This window comes from Ambystoma mexicanum, chromosome 3q, assembly GCF_040938575.1.
Source record: "Ambystoma mexicanum isolate Mex_15411 chromosome 3q, UKY_AmexF1_1, whole genome shotgun sequence".
NCBI classification, from domain to species: domain Eukaryota; kingdom Metazoa; phylum Chordata; class Amphibia; order Caudata; family Ambystomatidae; genus Ambystoma; species Ambystoma mexicanum.
The window spans coordinates 268,262,856-268,281,448 of NC_090926.1; the positions used below are offsets into that span (position 1 = coordinate 268,262,856).

Sequence of the window (18,593 nt, forward strand, 5' to 3'; positions counted from 1 at the left end):
CCAATTAAATCGGACATTTTACCATGAATGTCTTCCCGCCGCATCCCTGGCGTCCCCCACCATGCGGTGATAGTATTGCGAAAGTGCAGGGACTGATGTCTCCTGTACCCATCTGCCTGCATGGGGCACAAATGAGTGCCTTACTCTCCATGCTGACCTGAAAGGGCCGTGACCTGGTGGAGAAAAAGACTGCGTTGTATCAGTTCTTCTCTTATGTATCTTTTAAAACACTCTGATTTCCATCCACCAATTTGTTTCACTCTTTTGATGCCGAGGCCTCCCTAACCAAGCGGATGTGGCTGCCCCTATGCGGAATGAGTGTGACCCAAATTCTGTTGGGTCCCACCCAGCTCATTTTACTGCTTTCTTTAACACTGCTTCGAACTGAAATCTACGGAGACTTCCCATCTTTGTGAATCAGCAGCTGTTTACCCCTATGAGGGCGTGCTTCAAGAAATATTTTTGCCTTGCAAACTGTGCACTGAGATGGTTTTTTCGATGCAATACAAGTTAATCAACCGATGATCAGGTTTTGATTTTCTCTGCAATATAGACATGCTTTCTTCTGCCAAACTAATGCTGCCCTTTGCTGAACCATGTTCTGCCGCAGTATTATTAGCGGCCAGCTCACTAATTCTGAATGCTCCAAAGTAGGCCAGGGCAAACGCTGCCCTGAACCATAATGTTTCATACACGTTACTGAAAATTCCTTCCTGCCTTTTGGTATTCTGACTTAGGTGCTTAGCGGGGCAAACCCCTACTTCCGCTCTCCACCCAGACCCATAGGAAATATGTACTTACAAAATCATAGACCGCAGAGACAATTATATTTTTGAAACAAACAGATCACATTTTATTGGGTTCAGCAATGAAAATGGGGGGCGGCCCCAGCCCACTTCAGGGTAATGGCCTACAGCATCACCCACAACCTTTGCTGCCTAAACAGGGGATGGGAGAGACAACTGCATGGGGATAGAGGGGATGACACGGCCGCCTGTCTCACTCTCTTAATGCCTTGGCCCGTTAACTCCATGTCCCGCAGCGATTCCGGGCCAAGGACCGAAGGCGCGGTAGAGTCTGCTCTTCCTTTCTTCTGACTTGCAATGGTCCCCACAGACCAGCTGATTTGTTTCCACGCTGTTTTTTACGCCAGCGCTGCTGCCTGACTCCCGCCGTCTGCTGCCCCGCTGCTGCTTTCCGCGTGTTCTGAGCCTAGGGGAAACCTAAGACAAAAGAAAGCCAATGGCATGCACAGCCACCAGAAAGGCCTCAGCGGGCACATTGTTACCCTCTCTCGGTATCGTGGCCTGTCGCAAGATGGTGATGTCATCGCGCCGGTCCAACCCAATGCTTGATCTTGCCCCTGATGGGGCACAGGGGCCTAGGTAAATGGCCCACTGAGGCTTCTACCTCCATAATACAACATTCCTAGAGGCTCAATCCCAGGGAGTAATAGCTGGCCTTCTACCACAGGGAAACCCCCACATGGCCACTAGGGACCATCATAAGGCCCAGCACCCTCCACCCAAAACCCAAACCCAAAACTACAACCGGCCAATCACTGGCTACACATACACAGGATGTCAAAACATGGATGCACGTTCATGAGTACAATTTGATTTGACAAAATATAACACATTCTTTTTTTTATTTTTTATTTTTTATTTTTTTTTGTGTATAATCTTTTTAGATTTTTACAAAACGTTTTTTTTCGTCATTACGAAGTAGATGGACTCTTTGGTCGTCTAGACTATGCAGAGAGATCTGGGACGCCGTCTAGCTAATGGATACAAATTCGCGTTGGCATCAATGAGGGTTGGTCTTTTCTATGGCGATGATTAGAAGTTTAGCTGTCGGAATTAACCATCTAGTACGAGCTCCTGTGATTAGACGGTTCCACCACTTATCTTCATCGTCTACGAAAGAGTTTATGCGCAGAGGGCCAAAGAAGGCGTCCCTTTCTTGTGCAATCGCCGGGCAGGCCATCAGTAGATGTCTTGTAGTTTCTATTGTTTCTGAATTTTTGCAGAGTCGACAATACATACAACACATTCACTACATTTTAACTTAAGTGCCATGCTATTATGCAAGTCTATGCAAAAAGGACGAGCATACTCGTCCTTGGCACTTAAGGGGATGAAAGTATCAATAATGCAAGCAGCCTTCCAGACTTTACTGAATCCTACTACATAATATCACAATCTCATTTAATTGCGATTAGCTAACACATCGATTGAGTGATCCTACGCTGCCTGCCATACTTTTCCCATACACTTACATAAGTGTGAGGGAAGACCACAATTCCCAACCCCCCATGCATGCATCGGTTGTAGGAAAACCCACACACAAGTGTTGGGGAAGGTCAAGCAGCCCAACTCACTGCCAGGTGATCTGGTGATCTGCTCACCGGACATCTCAGCACCAAGAGGACCAGCCATTTGCAGTCATTGCGCTTTATAAACACAGTGTGACATTTAGGCTTCACTGTTGACACTCTAGGCACGAATTCCACAGAAAGGCTGCTACTTGGTGTCCTCACTTTCCAGCAGAGTGTTTAAAGTAGGAGCTGCTCTACATGAAAACAGGCATGGTTTCTGGGATGGCCTTAGACAGCAGCTGTACTCAGTGCCAGCCTCAGGTCTACCAGCACCCTGTGTGTGATTTTTGGGCACCCACCCCTAGACTACAAACAAATACCAGAATGCAAAGGCGCAGCGTGATTCTTGAATAGGTTGCTGGCGCTGCGCCTCTGTCCCTCACTGACATGTAAAGTGTCAGTCAATGACTTTCTATTAGTGAGTAACTCACTAATAGGAAGTCAATGACTGACACTTTACATTGGGGCGCTGCAGATAAAGGGTCCTGCCAGCACACACAATGTAAAGGTCATGCACATGACACTTTACATTGTGTGAGCTGTCGTCGCCCTTTATCATGACACTTTCATTGTGTGAGCTGGCGGCGCCCTTTATCTGCAGCGCCCCTATGCCACCGCACCACTTGACTGCACTTGAGACGGCTCTGGCTATACTCCAGTGACTGCACTTGTTGGCCTTGTGTCTGACACTTTACATTGTGTGAGCTGGCGGCGCCCTTTATCTGCAGCGCCACTGTGCCACTGCACCACTTGACCGCCCTTGAGCCGGCTCTGGCTGTACTCCAGTGACTGCACTTGTTGGCCTTGTGTCTGACACTTTACATTGCGTGAGCTGGCTGCGCCCTTTATCTGCAGCACCCCTGTGCCACCGCACCACTTGACCGCCCTTGAGCCAGCTCTGGCTGTACTCCAGTGACTGCTCTTGTTGGCCTTCTGTCTGACACTTTATAAAGTGTGAGCTGGTGGCGCCCTTTATCTGCAGCGCCCCTGTGCCACCACACCACTTGACCGCCCTTGAGCCGGCTCTGGTTGTACTCCAGTGACTGCACTTGTTGGCCTTGCGTCTGACACTTTACATTGTGTGAGCTGTCGGCGCCCTTTATCTGCAGCGTCCCTGTGCCACCACACCACTTGACCGCCCTTGAGCCAGCTCTCGCTGTACTCCAGTGACTGCTCTTGTTGGCCTTGTGTCTGACACTTTATAAAGTGTGAGCTGGTGGCACCCTTTATCTGCAGCGCCCCTGTGCCACCGCACCACTTGACCGCCCTTGAGCCGGCTCTGGTTGTACTCCAGTGACTGCACTTGTTGGCCTTGTGTCTGACACTTTACATTGTGTGAGCTGCCGGCGCCCTTTATCTGCAGCGCCCCTGTGCCACTGTGCCACTTGATCGCCTCTTGAGCCGGCTCTGGCTGTACTCCAGTGACTGCACTTGTCGGCCTTGTGTCTGACACTTTACATTGTGTGAGCTGGCGGCGTCCTGTATCTGCAGCGCCACTGTGCCACTGTGCCTCTTGATCGCCTCTTGAGCCGGCTCTGGCTGTACTCCAATGACTGCACTTGTTGGCCTTGCGTCTTTGCGTGCCCCCTGCCGCCGATGCTAACTAACCCTGTTCTCATTTCCCACAGCAGGAGCAGCCAGTGTTTTCCAAGGATGGAGAAAGCCTCTTCTTGTCCCTGCCGGTGAAGCAGGGGGCGCGAGGGGAGTTCCACCATCTGGCCATGCTTGCGACTCAGGTAAGGCGAGAGGAGGTCTTGAAGGTTATGGAGGAGGGTGGCAATGTTTGACATGTGAACGCTTTGAAGCCAAAGGTAATATTTGAGCACATAGACGATCCCTCCATTGCTTGAAAGCCATTACTTTTAAGCTGGGATACGGAGAATAGCGCCTAGACAACGACAGGGCCGGTTTTCCTAGGGTTCGAGGAGGTGAAGGCACCTTGGACCGCACATCAGACTTTACTGACATTCCTGTGTGATTTCCTATCAATGGTTGTCTCTGGAGTGTAACTTTCACAAAAGGAGAAAAGGCGTGCATGACAGGGAGCCGTGAAAGGAGTGCCACATGTTCATCTTATTTGAGCATTATAGAGTCTGTGGGGCATTCTGGGCACATGCTGTGCCTTTTATATAAACACGTGAAGACAGGCTTTTCAGAGAGATGGCGCGTGGCCAGTCTTCTTTCCAAATCTGAAAGGATGGCACGTACGACGCACAGCACAGTGGTAGGGTTGCAGTAGCATTTGTGCACATGGCATCGAGGCAGGTTGAAGGGATGGCAGCATGGCTGACCAACGGTTCATAAAGGGATCCAAGATCTCACACTTGGGGGTTAAGCCCAATTAATATTCAGGATCCAACCACAGAGTTCAAAAGGGATTGCAGCAGTGGGTTGCGAATCAGACGATATTGTATGGCGACATGGGCTGGAGGCATAGTTGCCAGCATGATCCATTCCAATATGTAGGCACTTATCGAGTCCTGTTTTTTCTGGTGCATTCTGGGACTTGTAGTCTGAGTTGTATAATGGGGAAAGCAGGAGGACAAGTCCCAGAATGCAAAGAATAATACCAGGACTGGGCCAGCACCTACAGACTGGAATGGGTAATGTTGGCAACTATGTGGAGGCTGGTTCATTGTGGGAAACTTGGAGGTTGAGGGGCTTCTCCCTTACTCTCCTTGGGTTGGCTAAGTGGTTGGCTGGTGAATGGCTGTGAATACTGACCTAATGAGTCACAAGGGGAGGTCGCGGGTATTCTTTTGAAAAACAAAGGGCTTCTTGTCTCTTATGGCCACCCTTGGGTGCAGTGATCATGTTGGTGTGGGCAAAAGCGATTTTTTTGAACTTGCTGGTAGTGTGTTGTTTGTGCATGAACATCAAGTCTTTGGGATGCTGTCTGCCTTTTCCAGAGTACAGCCTGCGCGTTCAGCCTGGCTACCAAGTGTTGAGCCAGGTGTTCCCAGCATCCTCTTCTGTGGCAGTAGATTAGGAGCTGTACATGCTGATCAGACAGGAAACGCCTGTGTATAGGCGCCATACAAATGTCCAATACATAAAGAAATCATCAGGGACCCACGTTGGGCCTTTCCAAACCTCCATGGAGCTTGCAGACCAACTCCCAGTTCTACAGCAAGAATGTATGTTGGGAGAAGCATGAGGATGAGCAGAGGGGCACAGTATGGGCGGGGGGCTCTGCATCAGAGTTAAGTGGCAGAACAGGTAGGGAAGATAGGTGGACGTCAGGGAAGAAGATAGGGTGTCATCAAGAACAGAGAAAAGAACGTTGGCACTGTGAGTTTTGCATTCATGGGAATGTTCGAAATTATCCAACACTCGCTTTGCAGCTTTTGGAACTTAAATGAGGAGACGTGATTTAGATATAGTGTAATCGCAACCTCTTTATCCTGGGATCACAACTGATATTCATAAACATTCAGACATGAACGGAAACATGTTTTAACAGAGGGAGCTCTCCTTTAAATTGAATCGAAATAAGAGCCATGAATGGAGAAAAGAACTAAACTCCAATCTGGCATAATACATTTTGTTTCGTGCAATTACATCTCCAGAAAAGAAAAGCAGTGTGGTTAGACTGCAATTCCAGAGTCCTTTCCCTAGTGACAGAATGCCAGCATGATAGAAACATGCCAACACGAGCACTTCCCCTTTAAGGGTACAGAGGGGGCTGGCTCCCAGCATGCACTGCACTGGCAGTTGAAACCTGCTCTCTTTTTCGATCTGTTAATGTTAATGTTAAAGGATATTTGTACCGCGCACTATCACCACCGGAGTAGTCCCCTGGCGCTCTGGCGGATATGAAAAGGAAAAGGGGGCGGGGGATGAAGTTAGTGGGAACGAGCGGGATAAGTGCAAGAGAGCAGTGATGTGATGTTGGCAGCTTCAGTTTGGTTAACACTGTTCGCTGACCTTGGGGGTGCTTTACTGGTCAGTAGCCATTGTGTGCTGTTGTGTGAAGCTGTGTGTGGTTTGTTTTGTTGTTGCAGTGCAGTGAAGTTTGTGCGGTTTGTTGTGCTTTAGGGTTGTGGTTGTGTTTGGTTTGAGTTTGAGGGGTGTATGCAGAGGGGTGAGATTGTTAGTGGGTTGGTTATTGGTCTCGCTATCTAGAAGTGATATGTGCTAAAATTCCACCTTCTTTCTAGGTGTGGCTCGTGAATATCTCTGAATTTCTATCTAGATCCGGCACTGGCTAATATTCACAATCCTGTCTATATATGACGCATGCCAATATTCACTATTATATCCAGATGTGGCACTGACCTACCTTCAAAAACCTGTCTGGATGGGAATCAAGCTAGCATTTACATTTATATCTAGGTGGAATTGATAATATTCCCAATGCTGTCTAGATGTGGCAAAGGTTAATATTCGCTATTCTATCTAGATGTGGAACCTGCCAAACATTCACAATTCTATCTAAGTATGGCACTTGCTAATGTTCACTTGCTAATGTTCACTTGCGCATCAGTGTGGGAGGAAGTATTCTAGAAATTGTCGTCCTGATTTGTGGCTGTTGTTCTTATGTTGTACACAATTTTTTCAGATAATATATTTCACTTCACTTGACGTTATTTGTCGCCTGCTATCATGTTAGGCAGTTTTTCCTGAAGGTAGGACTTTTTATCTGAATTTCTCCTCCGCCAAGTCTTGACCTGAGCACCAGTCCTCTATAATATCACAATTTGATAAATGTGGAAGCTGTGTAGGCGAAACCTCAAAAAGGGGTGACTGCGCATTGTGTATTGGCTGCCTCCCAAGCATCCACTGAGAAAAGGAGCGCCCAATGTGTTCCAAAATGTCCCATAATACAGGGCAGGCATCAGGCCTAGGATGAGGACAGACTCCACCTCGGGAACAGGAAATACATCCTCCAAAGGAGATCCTGCGCCAAACAAGCCAAGCAGGTGTTACAAGATCCATGGAGAAAAGGGCCGACTCTGTGTCGACATTACTAGCCGGGCTGTCCGTTCCACCGCTCCCCTGGTGAGAAACCATAGCTTGCTTCGGGGGACTGTACAGAGGATGGTGGAGTTTCTCCCAGAAGATAAGAAGTCAGTCAGGGAGAGTTGTTTGGTTTTCAAACCAAGTGATGAGTCCCTCCAAGGATCTTAGCAACACATGGTTATTGTCATGACCTAGCCCCCTAAACTAAAGGTCCATTTTGCAACTACAACTCATTGGTCTTTCTTTCACTGCAAATCCCTTTTTAGATTTCATGACGTAGACAGAGAGAGGCACTTTACATTCGGTTAGTTTGGAACTTAAGAAGAAAGAATAGAAAGCATCCGTTGGTTACTCGAAATACTACCCGTATTCGTCTTTTGGGCAACAACCTCAGCACAGACATTCTTACCAATGGAGACCTCACTACCAACAGGGGTACCCGTTAAAGAAGAGGGGTGACAGCAAGCACTGCCAGCAGCAGAGAAGCCTGCTACACCTAAAAGGCAATGAAGGTCACAGACAATCCCCACTGTTGTGCGTACAGGAGGGAGACCTATTTCAGGGCCATTATAACAAGAGGCAATTGGGTGTTCGTTAGTCTAAAAAAATGTTTACATGTTGGAGTTTTCAATAACTCCCCCGCCATTTTCCCCAAAAAGCAAGCACAACCTTGCATGTGTCATCTGAAGCAAGAGACTGAAATCCTGATGTAAAAGGTAGCAATAGAAAAAGTTGTAGGGTCTGAGTGGAGTGAAGGACTTTACTAATGGAGAAAAAGGACTCCGACCGAATGAGACCTAACAAAGAAAGACAAATTCAAAATGATGGAGTTTCACCAAACGTTATGGTGACTTATATAGCATACGGTCGCCCAAGGGCATCATGGCGGTGGAGAGGCAAGTAACTAAATAACCAGAACAAAACAAGCAGTGCACAATCCTGCATAATCAAAATAAATGGGTTTTTAAAGCTTTCGTAAATACCAAGTGATTAGACAGCGTTTTCATTGACAGCAGGAGATCATTCCGCAGCTGAGCTGCAGCGATGGAGAATGCACGTCAACCTACCATGGAAAACGAAAGGAGGGCACACATGGCAGACCACCTGCTGCTGAGCGCAAGGAGCGACTGGGAATATAGCTCAAAAACCTAGCGCAGAGATACTCTGCTCCATGGCCATGCAGAGCCCGGTGGACAATACACAGCGCTTTGAATTGTATACGCTGAGGTACTGGGAGCCAGGGAAGGGATCGCAGGACTGGGGAGATATGTGCCCCATACGGTGTCCCGGTTGCCAACCGGGGTGCCAGATTTTGGAGATGTTGAAGGCGCCAGACCAAACCCTTGGGCTGTGCAAGATAGAGAGAATTACAATAATCCAGCCCACTTTGTATCATAGCCGCAACCACCGGAGGACGCAAAGATACTGGGATCAGATAGAGCACCTTTCTTAGAATTCTCAGATGTAGATGCCCAGTCTGGCATACAGCCAATACTTGGGCATCCATGGACAGAGTGGCAGACATGATCATCCCAAGATTTCTTAACTTGGCCGAAGCCACCGGGAGCCAACCCAAAGAAGATGGCCAAAATGAGGCAATCCAAAGTGAGGGGTCAGGGTGGGAACCCACCACCAACACCTCTGTTATGTCCCCATTGAATTTCAACCAGTTGTGGCCCATCCACTCCCCTATGGCTGTCAGGCACCTATGAAGGCACAACAACACCTCAGGCCGATCAAGATCTAATACGGGTCAGGATCTGGGTGCCGTCGGCATACAAATAGCACCTGATGCAGAAATAGCGGATGAGACGCAACAGCAAAAAGATATACATGTTGAAAAGAATGGGGGACAAAGCAGACCCCTGAGGGACCCCGCAACTGAGGTGACAAGAGTTAGATGTGAAAGGAGGAAGAGAAAGAGATTGGGATCGATTGGCCAGAAAGGAAGAGAAGCAAGCCAATACTTGACCCGAAATACCAATCTCGTCCAGGCGGGTGAGCAGGGTAGCGTGGTCCATGGTGTCGAAATCTGCTGAAAGATCTAATAGAATCAAAGTTCCGACACCCCCTCTGTCCACCAGCCTGGCCATGTTGTCCTGGAAAGAAACAAGGACACTCTGCGTGCCACTACCAGGACGAAAACCGGACTGGGCAGGGTCAAGAAAATTGAAGGATTCCAAGAAAGAAGACAGAATAGGGGAGACCAGTGATTCCAAAAGTTTAATCAGAAAAGGAATGAGAGAATTAGGCCGAAAATTCGAAGGTATGAAAGAATCTAAAGAAGGTTTTCTTCAAAAGAGGGTTGACCGTGGCAGCTTTGAGCTCAGAGGGCATGAAACCCGACTGGCAAGAGAAATTCACAGCTGCTGTAATCTCACCTAGAAGGTCAGACAAAATCTCTTTCATAACTCCCAGAGGCACCGGATCAGATGGCGCACTGGACTTGATCCTTTGTATAGCACTACAGACCACATCCTCTGAGTCTAGAGGGAAGACGGACCAGTTAGGGCAAAGACTACTCATGTCATCATCATGAGGCAAATTGCCAAGAAAAGAATCAGGAGCAGGGAAGGCAGAGCTCTCTGCGATGTTAGCACAAATAGTCACAACCTTTTTAATAAAAATCCTGGGATAAGGAGTCCCAAAGCTGTTGAGTAGGCCTAATACTGGGGACACATTTGGTAGAGGAGGATAAAGATTTTACACGAGCGAAAAGAGCCTAAGGCTGATTTAAAGAAATTTTAATTTTTCAGCCAACATAAAGTTTTTTTGCAGCTAAGATAGCCGCTGAATAGGCTGATAGGCACTGAAACTTATCGGCAGGATCATAGTTGATACGCCATTTCCGTTCCAACTGACTAAGTGTCAGTCGGGCAGCTTGCAACTGGTCCGAGAACCACAGCATGGAAGTAAGCCTACGAGGTTGAAAACACCTCAATGGGGAAACTTCATCAGCGTCTACGGAAAAAGAGGCAGCCAAACAAGAAAGTGAAGGCCAGGTGGCCGTTACACATTTATCTCTTACAGAAGAAACAAAATCCTGTAGATTGGCTGAACGCCAGCAGCACCGCCAGAATATTAGGCAGTCCATGAGCTACCAAGAGCAAACAAGTCACCAGATAATGGTCAGACCAGAGGCTCAGCTGACTGAAAAGTAAGGGACGTTTTATTAGCCAATACGACATCTAAAGTATTTCCCATCTTATGGGTAGGCCCGACAACATGCTGTGGAAGATCTAAATCCAGCAGGCCATTGGAAAATACATCCAGGGCAGAAACCCTCTGAGATTTGAATTTCAGATTCAAATCGCCCAAGACAATCAAGTTGGAATGTTTGATTTGAAGGTCCGCTATCAGGTCTACCAGCGTTTCCAGTAGTCCAACATAGGAGCCTGGAGGGCGGTAGATGGCCAGAATATGACATGTATGGATGTGGCCGTAGACCTTCAAGACCGTGCAGCATTCCCATCGCCACAAAACACTAGAGGCTCTTGAGGTTTGTGGCAAACAATTCCGAGTACCAGTGCAAGTTCCTTCCCTTCCGACTGAAATCCACCACAAAGGCGTTCCCAAATTACCGGTCTGTAGTGGTTGTGTAGCTGAGAAAAGTAAAAAAGATCATCGTCTTTACATAGATGGTTGGCCTATCAAAGAGCATTCACCTCAGAAAGAGGTGCTTGACTACCAAACTACCACACAAGTAATTTCACAATTGCCCCCCCCCGGGTCAATTTGAAGAAGTTCACAATCACTTTTTGGGGGCAATCCTAGACACAGTGGTCGTAAAAAATGTTTTCTTTCAGAGGAAAGATCATTATCAATCCGACATCGGGTAATTTGCACAGTAACCCCTACCGCAGCCAGGAACATTGTGTCCTTGCTGTGATTGATGGCTCATGCATTTTCATTGTGTCTCAAACCCTCCTGCATACGATAAGCCTGCAGGGACACCTGGGGAGTCAGTGGTCTCACAAATCAACCAATAAGGAGGAACAACTGATGATGTCTCAGTCAGCAAAGTATTCCCTTCGGTGATGATGCAAGGAGAATCATCTGCTACTTGGAGTAGTTTGAACACCTCCAACTCACCAAATAATTGTGACAGATGCTTCCATGAAGGGTAGAGGAGCACACATGGACCACCTCACCACTCAAGGATCATGGTCCAAGAAAGAAAAACAAAGCCATATAATTATGCCGGATCTGAGATCCGCCTACTTTGCTTTCTAGACATCCCCTCCCTCCACATGGCCCTCATTAGTTGACCCAAAAGGACAACACCATAGCTGGGTACTACCTCAACGGGAAGGGAAGCACAAAGTCCAAACTTGTTGCAAAAGAAGCATGGGATATGTGTCACTGTCCTTTAGAGAGGAATCTCACAATCACAGCCATTCACCTGCCTGGGATTCTAGATGTTCAGGCAGCTGCGCAAGCAAGTCCTCCCAAGAAGCCCACAAGTGGGTTCAAAAGTATGGTGTCATGCAATCTGTCTTCTGAGGATTGAGTTCTGACCACTAGACCTATTACCAACAGCAAAAAATGCAAGCTGTCCCAGCTTCCCCACCAAAGGCCCTGAGACAGGTTTGCAGGGAATGCTTTCTGATCAGCTGGTCAGACTCTTTTCTTTGTTTTCCTCCGATCCCAGTATTTCTCAAAGCGATCATCCTTCTGAAGCAATCAGGACAAAGGTGATCCTCACATCTCTACCTCGGCCAGTGGTTGTGCTGTGATCTTACCTACAGCATCTAAGTGCACTCTGCCGTGCAGAGCGGACCCCCAGTCCAGGATGGACCACAATGTTTACCACCAAAACCTGCAATCCTTGCACCTGATAGCATTTCTCCTGAGCACCTGCGATATGGACACTTGAACTTGCCAGAGGACTGCTTGCATGTGTTGAAGGAAGCCAATAGGCCTTCTACAAGGTATTTAATCATCACCTCTCAGAAACAGACATTGCTACATGACCTTCTTTATTTGACAAAAATAGGCTTTCCGTTTTTCTCCCTGAAATTACATGAATCCCCTACTTTTTAGCCTCCAGAAAACAAATCCCTCTCACAAATCCTTTTTTTCAGATTCCTGTGAATAGGGATTTCTTAGGGCTACTTAAAAAGGTTTACCCACTGCCTGTAAGTGTCCCTCCATGGAAACGTATTATTGTTCTGGAAAATCACATGAGAATGCCTTTCCAAACTGTGTATAAAACTATTTTGCAACATCTGCCTTCGAAGCCGTGAAAGGGGCTTTCTTGATAGCAATCACCTCTGGCTATAAGGTCAGGCTCTGTACATCCATGAGCCTTACACAGTGTTTCATAGGGATGGAGTGACTGCGAGGACACATCTTTCTTTCCTCCCTAAAGTAGTTTCTAATTTCCATATCAATTGGATCATTACATTGCCAGTGTTCTCTTTTATCCTTCCTGTTCGGACGAGAGAGGCTAACACACTTCAGATGTTAGGAGAGCACTGAGGTGTACCTGAACAGGATGATTATTGGTCAACTATCGAATAATTAGCACAGGCCTCGGCATCGAAGCAGTCCATTTTGCGATGGGTAGTATCCTGTATTCAGCTTTATCGGGCAACCAAGCCTCTGTCGGGTACACTTAATTCCCACTTTACTACAGGTAATGCCACTACTGTGGTCTCATGAGAAAGACTCCCCTTACAGAAAATTGAAAGACAGACTCTTGGAAGTCTGTCCATATGTTCTAGACTTAGAGGAGAGATCAGATGCCGAAGTGGGGCGTGCCTCCTTACACAATCTGTCTGGTTACCTCTCCTTGTCCTCTTCATTTACCCTCATAAGAGTAATAGTCTAGCCATTTATGCCATCCATCCAGCAATCCATTTCTTCAATTTCCATTAAGCTGATACCTGGTTGCCCCGCCCCTTCTGGTTAGGGGACGAGCTAATGTAGTCTATGTTTAAGAGTAGCAATGAACATCCCAGAACGAAGAAGGCATAGTCACTCATAAATCCAGATGTTCATGCTGGGTATAACAATTGAATTCATAAGCAACCCTCCTGCCCTTGCAGCCCCCCGTATGTTTTAGTGTCTCTGTGAAAATAAATAAGTAGTGTTTTAGCGATTATTAGGCTCAAATTTTTAGAATTGGCTTAAACTTCCAGTGCAGTGCATGCCACGTGGCAGTGCGCTTGTTCACATGTTAAGTTGAGGCCGCCAATCTGTCACTTGTTTTCTTTTATTTCAATATGGAAAGGTTTCTGGAAAGGCCCTTTATACACACAGCTTTTCATTCAAGCAGCGGAACCTGAACGAACCAAATGACTTTACACCCGTTAAGCATTTAGTTATTAAAATATATTTTTTTATTTGGCATTTATAGAGCGCGCCGAACCCGTAGGTATCCGGGCGCTGGACAACACAGGAGAGCACTATCTTTGCATACATGGTACAGGCAGTAACTGCAAGGAATGCATAAAATACATGATCAAAAATTTAAATTATGTGCCGACAGCTCAAAAAATACATTGTGCAGAGGGAGCCAAGAATACTGGATGTGGAAGTCCATGTGGGACATATCTATTATATTGTATTGCTGTTTAATTTAGAATTAAAAGAGTAAAAAGTATTGTAGAATTCCGTACACAGGCAGAGCTAGTCAATGGTTATGAGTTCAGTGAAGATACCCAGGACGAAGAACTGGATTGACAAGGAATTATTTCCTATCAGAGGAAGCCGGCTCCAGCAAATTGAGGGCCGAGCTGGGTTATGTGACTGCCGCGGGCCAGTGAAGCAGTATAGGACTGGCATATGAGGAATATACATGCAGCCTGTGTCGGAAGCCCTCCAGCAACCAACAACAGCCTGAAGACACCAGCCTACATGGAGCCTGGTGGAGAAGGCAACAGCTGTGACCCTTTCTGTCTCATGAGATGTACCTTCTTGGTGTTGAAGCGAAGGGTCTGGGGATCAGTAAAAACACACGGCTGCGGGATAGACCACATCTGCAGAGGCGGCTTTCTGACAATAGATTTTCAGTAAAATGAAGACGAGGAGCAGAAAGAGTTTGCAGTTCTCATATACATTAATTTGCAGTGTACGTTGTCATCGTCGATATGCGCCAGGGAAGAGTAACGCCATTGCACATACGTTGTTTTTTTGATTGAATTTGGAAGCATCAGGGATAAGAGGTGGTGGATATGAATTGATCCTTAAAGCTATGCGTGGCCAGATTTTGGAAGGGCCATATATTTGAGTTCATTAAAGCGTGTGTCAGTCGTGATCAACACAAACCTGTTGAAAGTATGATCTTTTTGTTCTTTAATGTGCTGAAGTTATTAACAGACTATATATTCATGTATTTGTTAATTTTGATGACACTTTAAAGGCAAAAACAGATATATAAGTGTGTCATGTATGTGTAACATTTACTTTGACCAACTAAAGGTGATTATGATCAAACCTGGAGGCTCTTGGGGGTCCCCAGTTGCTTTGATTGTGCCATGAATCATGAGGATTGCGAAGGGAATCGCCTTAAGGCCACTTTAAGAAGGTCGGCTCAGATTCATTCGGCAGTATGAGTGTAGGGATAGGAGGATAGTAACCCTGCAGAATGCCAGTGCTGGGGCCATTATTCTACCTTGCTGACTGAAATCAAACCTAGTGGAGTTTGCTTCATTGAAATGATGGGGTCACCAGAGATGCTGACACCAGGTATCAGAAATTGACATTGAGCTGTTTTTCAAACTAGCTAGAATGAGTAGCAGACAGGAAACGTGCTACATGGTGTGGCCTTTTTTGAAAATGCGCAGCCCATTTGTTCTGTGAGCAAAGAATGGATGGATGGTCTGGGAAATGAGCAGTGCCCGCTGTGTCTCAGCTTGCCCGCTATCCCTACAAGATGTCTCTTATGGTGAGCCCGCATGCAGCTGCTGCATAGCATTTAGGCTGACCTGTTCGGCTTGAAGACGGGTTCCAGACGGATTTGCATGTGGTTAGTTCCCTTCTGAAATAGCACGGCCAAGCAAAAGAAGAGTGCAATGAAATACTGCACTGAGGAATTCCCAGTGGTTAATAAGTGTCTCGGTCTAAATCATGTTTTTTTTAAATGTTTTTTTTAATTTATTTTGTTTTCCTTCTCTTCTCTTCTCTTCTCTTCTCTTCTCTTCTCTTCTCTTCTCTTCTCTTCTCTTCTCTTCTCTTCTCTTTCTCTCCTTCTCCTTGTGATGTTTTGTGTCCTTTGTATTGTCTTTGTGATGTTTTGTGTGTGTTAGGTGGAACATTTGGTAGGGTTCGTGTATTTAGGTTTCACATAGTTGATTGTAATTATAGGATTATGTTAAATGGACTGTTCGAGACTTTCATGTGTAAATGCGTGCTGTACGGTTATGTTACATCTATGTAGAACCGATGTTTTTTATTGTAAACCTAATAAACAAAAATAAAAAATAAATAAAAAAGAAGTGTCTCGGGCATCTCCCTCCATACAGAGTCTTACTACATGGGCGAGGCAGTGCCCGTGGGTGAGTCTCCTGCTTGCTGTGCCTAAAGGAGGCCAAACAGGGCCGCAACATGCATGGGGCTTCGGGTGTCCTGCTGCAGAGTGGACGGCACAGCAGTTTAGGTTTGGTTACAGCCATTGGGAGCATGGTCAATACTGATTTATTGATGGTCAGTCCCGTTGTGTAACCCACAGAGGAATTAAACATAGTGGAATTCACTTGCACTCAGAGGCGCATCAATCTTTCCAGCCATAACGTCTTGGTTCTCTTTGAATCATGTATTTCTGACTGTGCTTGAAGGAAAAAATCGCTTTTCAAAAATGAAAAAGCTGTATACGTGCTCCATATCTAACGTCTAAGCTCTGTTCATTCTGCAACTGCAATAGCTCAGTATTGAAATTCGGAATGGCCACATTTCAGGATGGTTTTTTCCTCAAACAAGCAATACACACACTTGTGTAACCATTCTTTGAAGCTTGGGGGTTCCTTATGCTTCCACTGTTTAGCAGTACCTAGCAGAACAATATTAAAAGCACAACAGGCAGGTAGGAAAGCCACAAAGCTGTGCCCACCGCTTACATTGGTGGGGTGTTTGCCCGGGCGGAGTCCCTGGACCTATTTCTGAGCACCAACACTTATTGCTTCAGCCTCAGTTTAATAATGATGTGGGTTTTGGCAACTATATTTTGTTCATTTGTATTTGTCAGCGGTAGGCACCTAACCAGCAGCAACAGTGTGAGCTGTGCCGGGACTGCTCGGCTAGTTATCCAGTTCCATGAATCACAATGAGGTGGAAGGTGACAGGCCTTGGTGCTGGTGCATGTCATGCAGCACACTGCTCTACTCACTCTACGTGCCATGGGTGTCACTCGGCTAAGGTAATTACTGGCACCAATGCTGCAGCAGGCTGGGGCAGCAGCCAGGGTACCTGGTGCAGTTCACTAGTTCAGCAGGCAGGTGGGCATACGCATGTATATGTGTCAGTGTGTCACGGTTTATTACACGGCACGCGCAAGTCAGGGTCTCCTTCCTCGACGATGAATGTGGCGCACAATAAAAACGCTTTGATTTCTATACTTCAGGTCCTTTTTGAGAAGGCCTCCAACCAGTTTCGCATACAACCCCAACAAATACCCAGTGTCACAATGGACTAAGAACCAGGCCGGTGTATTAATAAGATATTTATTAATATATTTATTAAAATCAAATTAGAACCAACAGATTACATCAGCCACCAATGTTGAGGCAACACAAAAATGCATTGGCTTCTGTAAAGCGACCAGGTTGAGATATACTGTCACAAATACTTCCTTTTAAATTACAAGACAGAAGAAGAACAATTCAACAGGCAACAATAGCACAATGGTTAAATGCTCCCCCAGCGACCCTCAACCCCCAAACATCAATTGGGCTTGATTACGTTGAATGTAAGGCATTGGCAGGGAGTAGGAATGCAAGGGAAAAATCGGTTTTTGTGTGGTGCATACAGAAACAATATGGGAAACAGAAATGAAAGGGGAAAATTCATTTGGCACAGCACAATGGGAAAATGGGTTTTTAAATTATTTATCATAACCGCTATGGGGAAAAAATAGAAAGGAAGGGAATTAATTCTGCATTACCTAGAAAGACACACAGGTCTTTAGAGAATACTAGTCAGCACACAAGGGGAAAATCGGATTTTGGAAGACTTAATCACAGCAACATTAAAGAGACAGGGATGCAAGGGAAAAAATGTGTTTTGCCACCCCTGACAATACACACAGGGTTTTAGGTTGATGATCCGAATAGCATGGGAAAACCAATTTTGGGATGCTTAGCACAATTTCAATGGGGAAAGAAAATGCACATGGGTATTCGTTTTGGCCTTACAATGGGGAAATAGGACCAGAATGGGAAAATCGATTTTGATATGCTTTACACAATTTCAGTGAGGGAAGAAAATGCACATGGGAATTCGTTTTTACTTTACAATGGGAAATAGGAACAGAATGGGAAAATGGGAACAATTTCGTTTTGCACCTTAAAATGGGACAATAGAAACAAAATGAGAAAATGGGAACAATTTTGTTTTGCACCTTATAATGGTTCACACATGGAAACAGGGCTTTTTTAAGTCAATTCTTTTGGCAAATCTTTAGGACTATACCGGCGCACAAAACACTGGGAAAAGATTGTTAGTTTCGAATTGCACCAATACAGATCTTGTGGATTCAATGGGGGAATTAATTGAATTACTATGATAAATAGACTAAGGATCCACAAAGGCAAATGGGAGATTCTTCAATGGGGAATTATCTCAGGCAATGCTACAAGAGTACAGGGCCTACAGACTCTATAGCTTTTGAGGTTTAAGTCTACTTACAGGAGAGGTCTGGACTGAACATCAGGGAGCATCAGGGCACTGCTGAGACAGCAAAAGGGGGCCAGTCAAGGTCTCTGCTGAGTCTCCAAGGGGTCCCAAGTCAGCTTCTAATCTCCTGGCTCCTATTCAAGATTTAGGCCTCTCACTACTGGGATGTTTCTCCAGATTTGACAGCTGATCACCTCATGGGATTAGGGGGAAATGTCCTGCTCTGAGGCGGGCAGACTTAGCTATAGTGCAAATGACATAACATACTTGTCATTGTTCCCACAGAAGGGATTGGTTAATGCTCCAGTACCCCACTCCCACCTGTGTGCTGATATGTCCAGAACATGTGGGAGTGCTTTGGGGACACCAGGGGAGGCAAGCACTTCATCATCTCATCTGGACAGGCGGGCTTGGTCATGTT

The 18,593-nt window shown here is 46.1% G+C and overlaps 1 protein-coding gene across 1 annotated transcript in view; it reads left to right on the plus strand.

The window, feature by feature from the left end:
• Positions 1-18,593, plus strand: part of LOC138582434 (inactive dipeptidyl peptidase 10-like) — a 755,097-nt gene that overhangs the window by 620,925 nt on the left and 115,579 nt on the right. Inside the window, exon 13 of the mRNA XM_069653734.1 lies at positions 4,006-4,113. Within this exon, the coding sequence (XP_069509835.1) occupies positions 4,006-4,113 (108 nt within the window). The remainder of the gene's footprint in view (positions 1-4,005; positions 4,114-18,593) is intronic.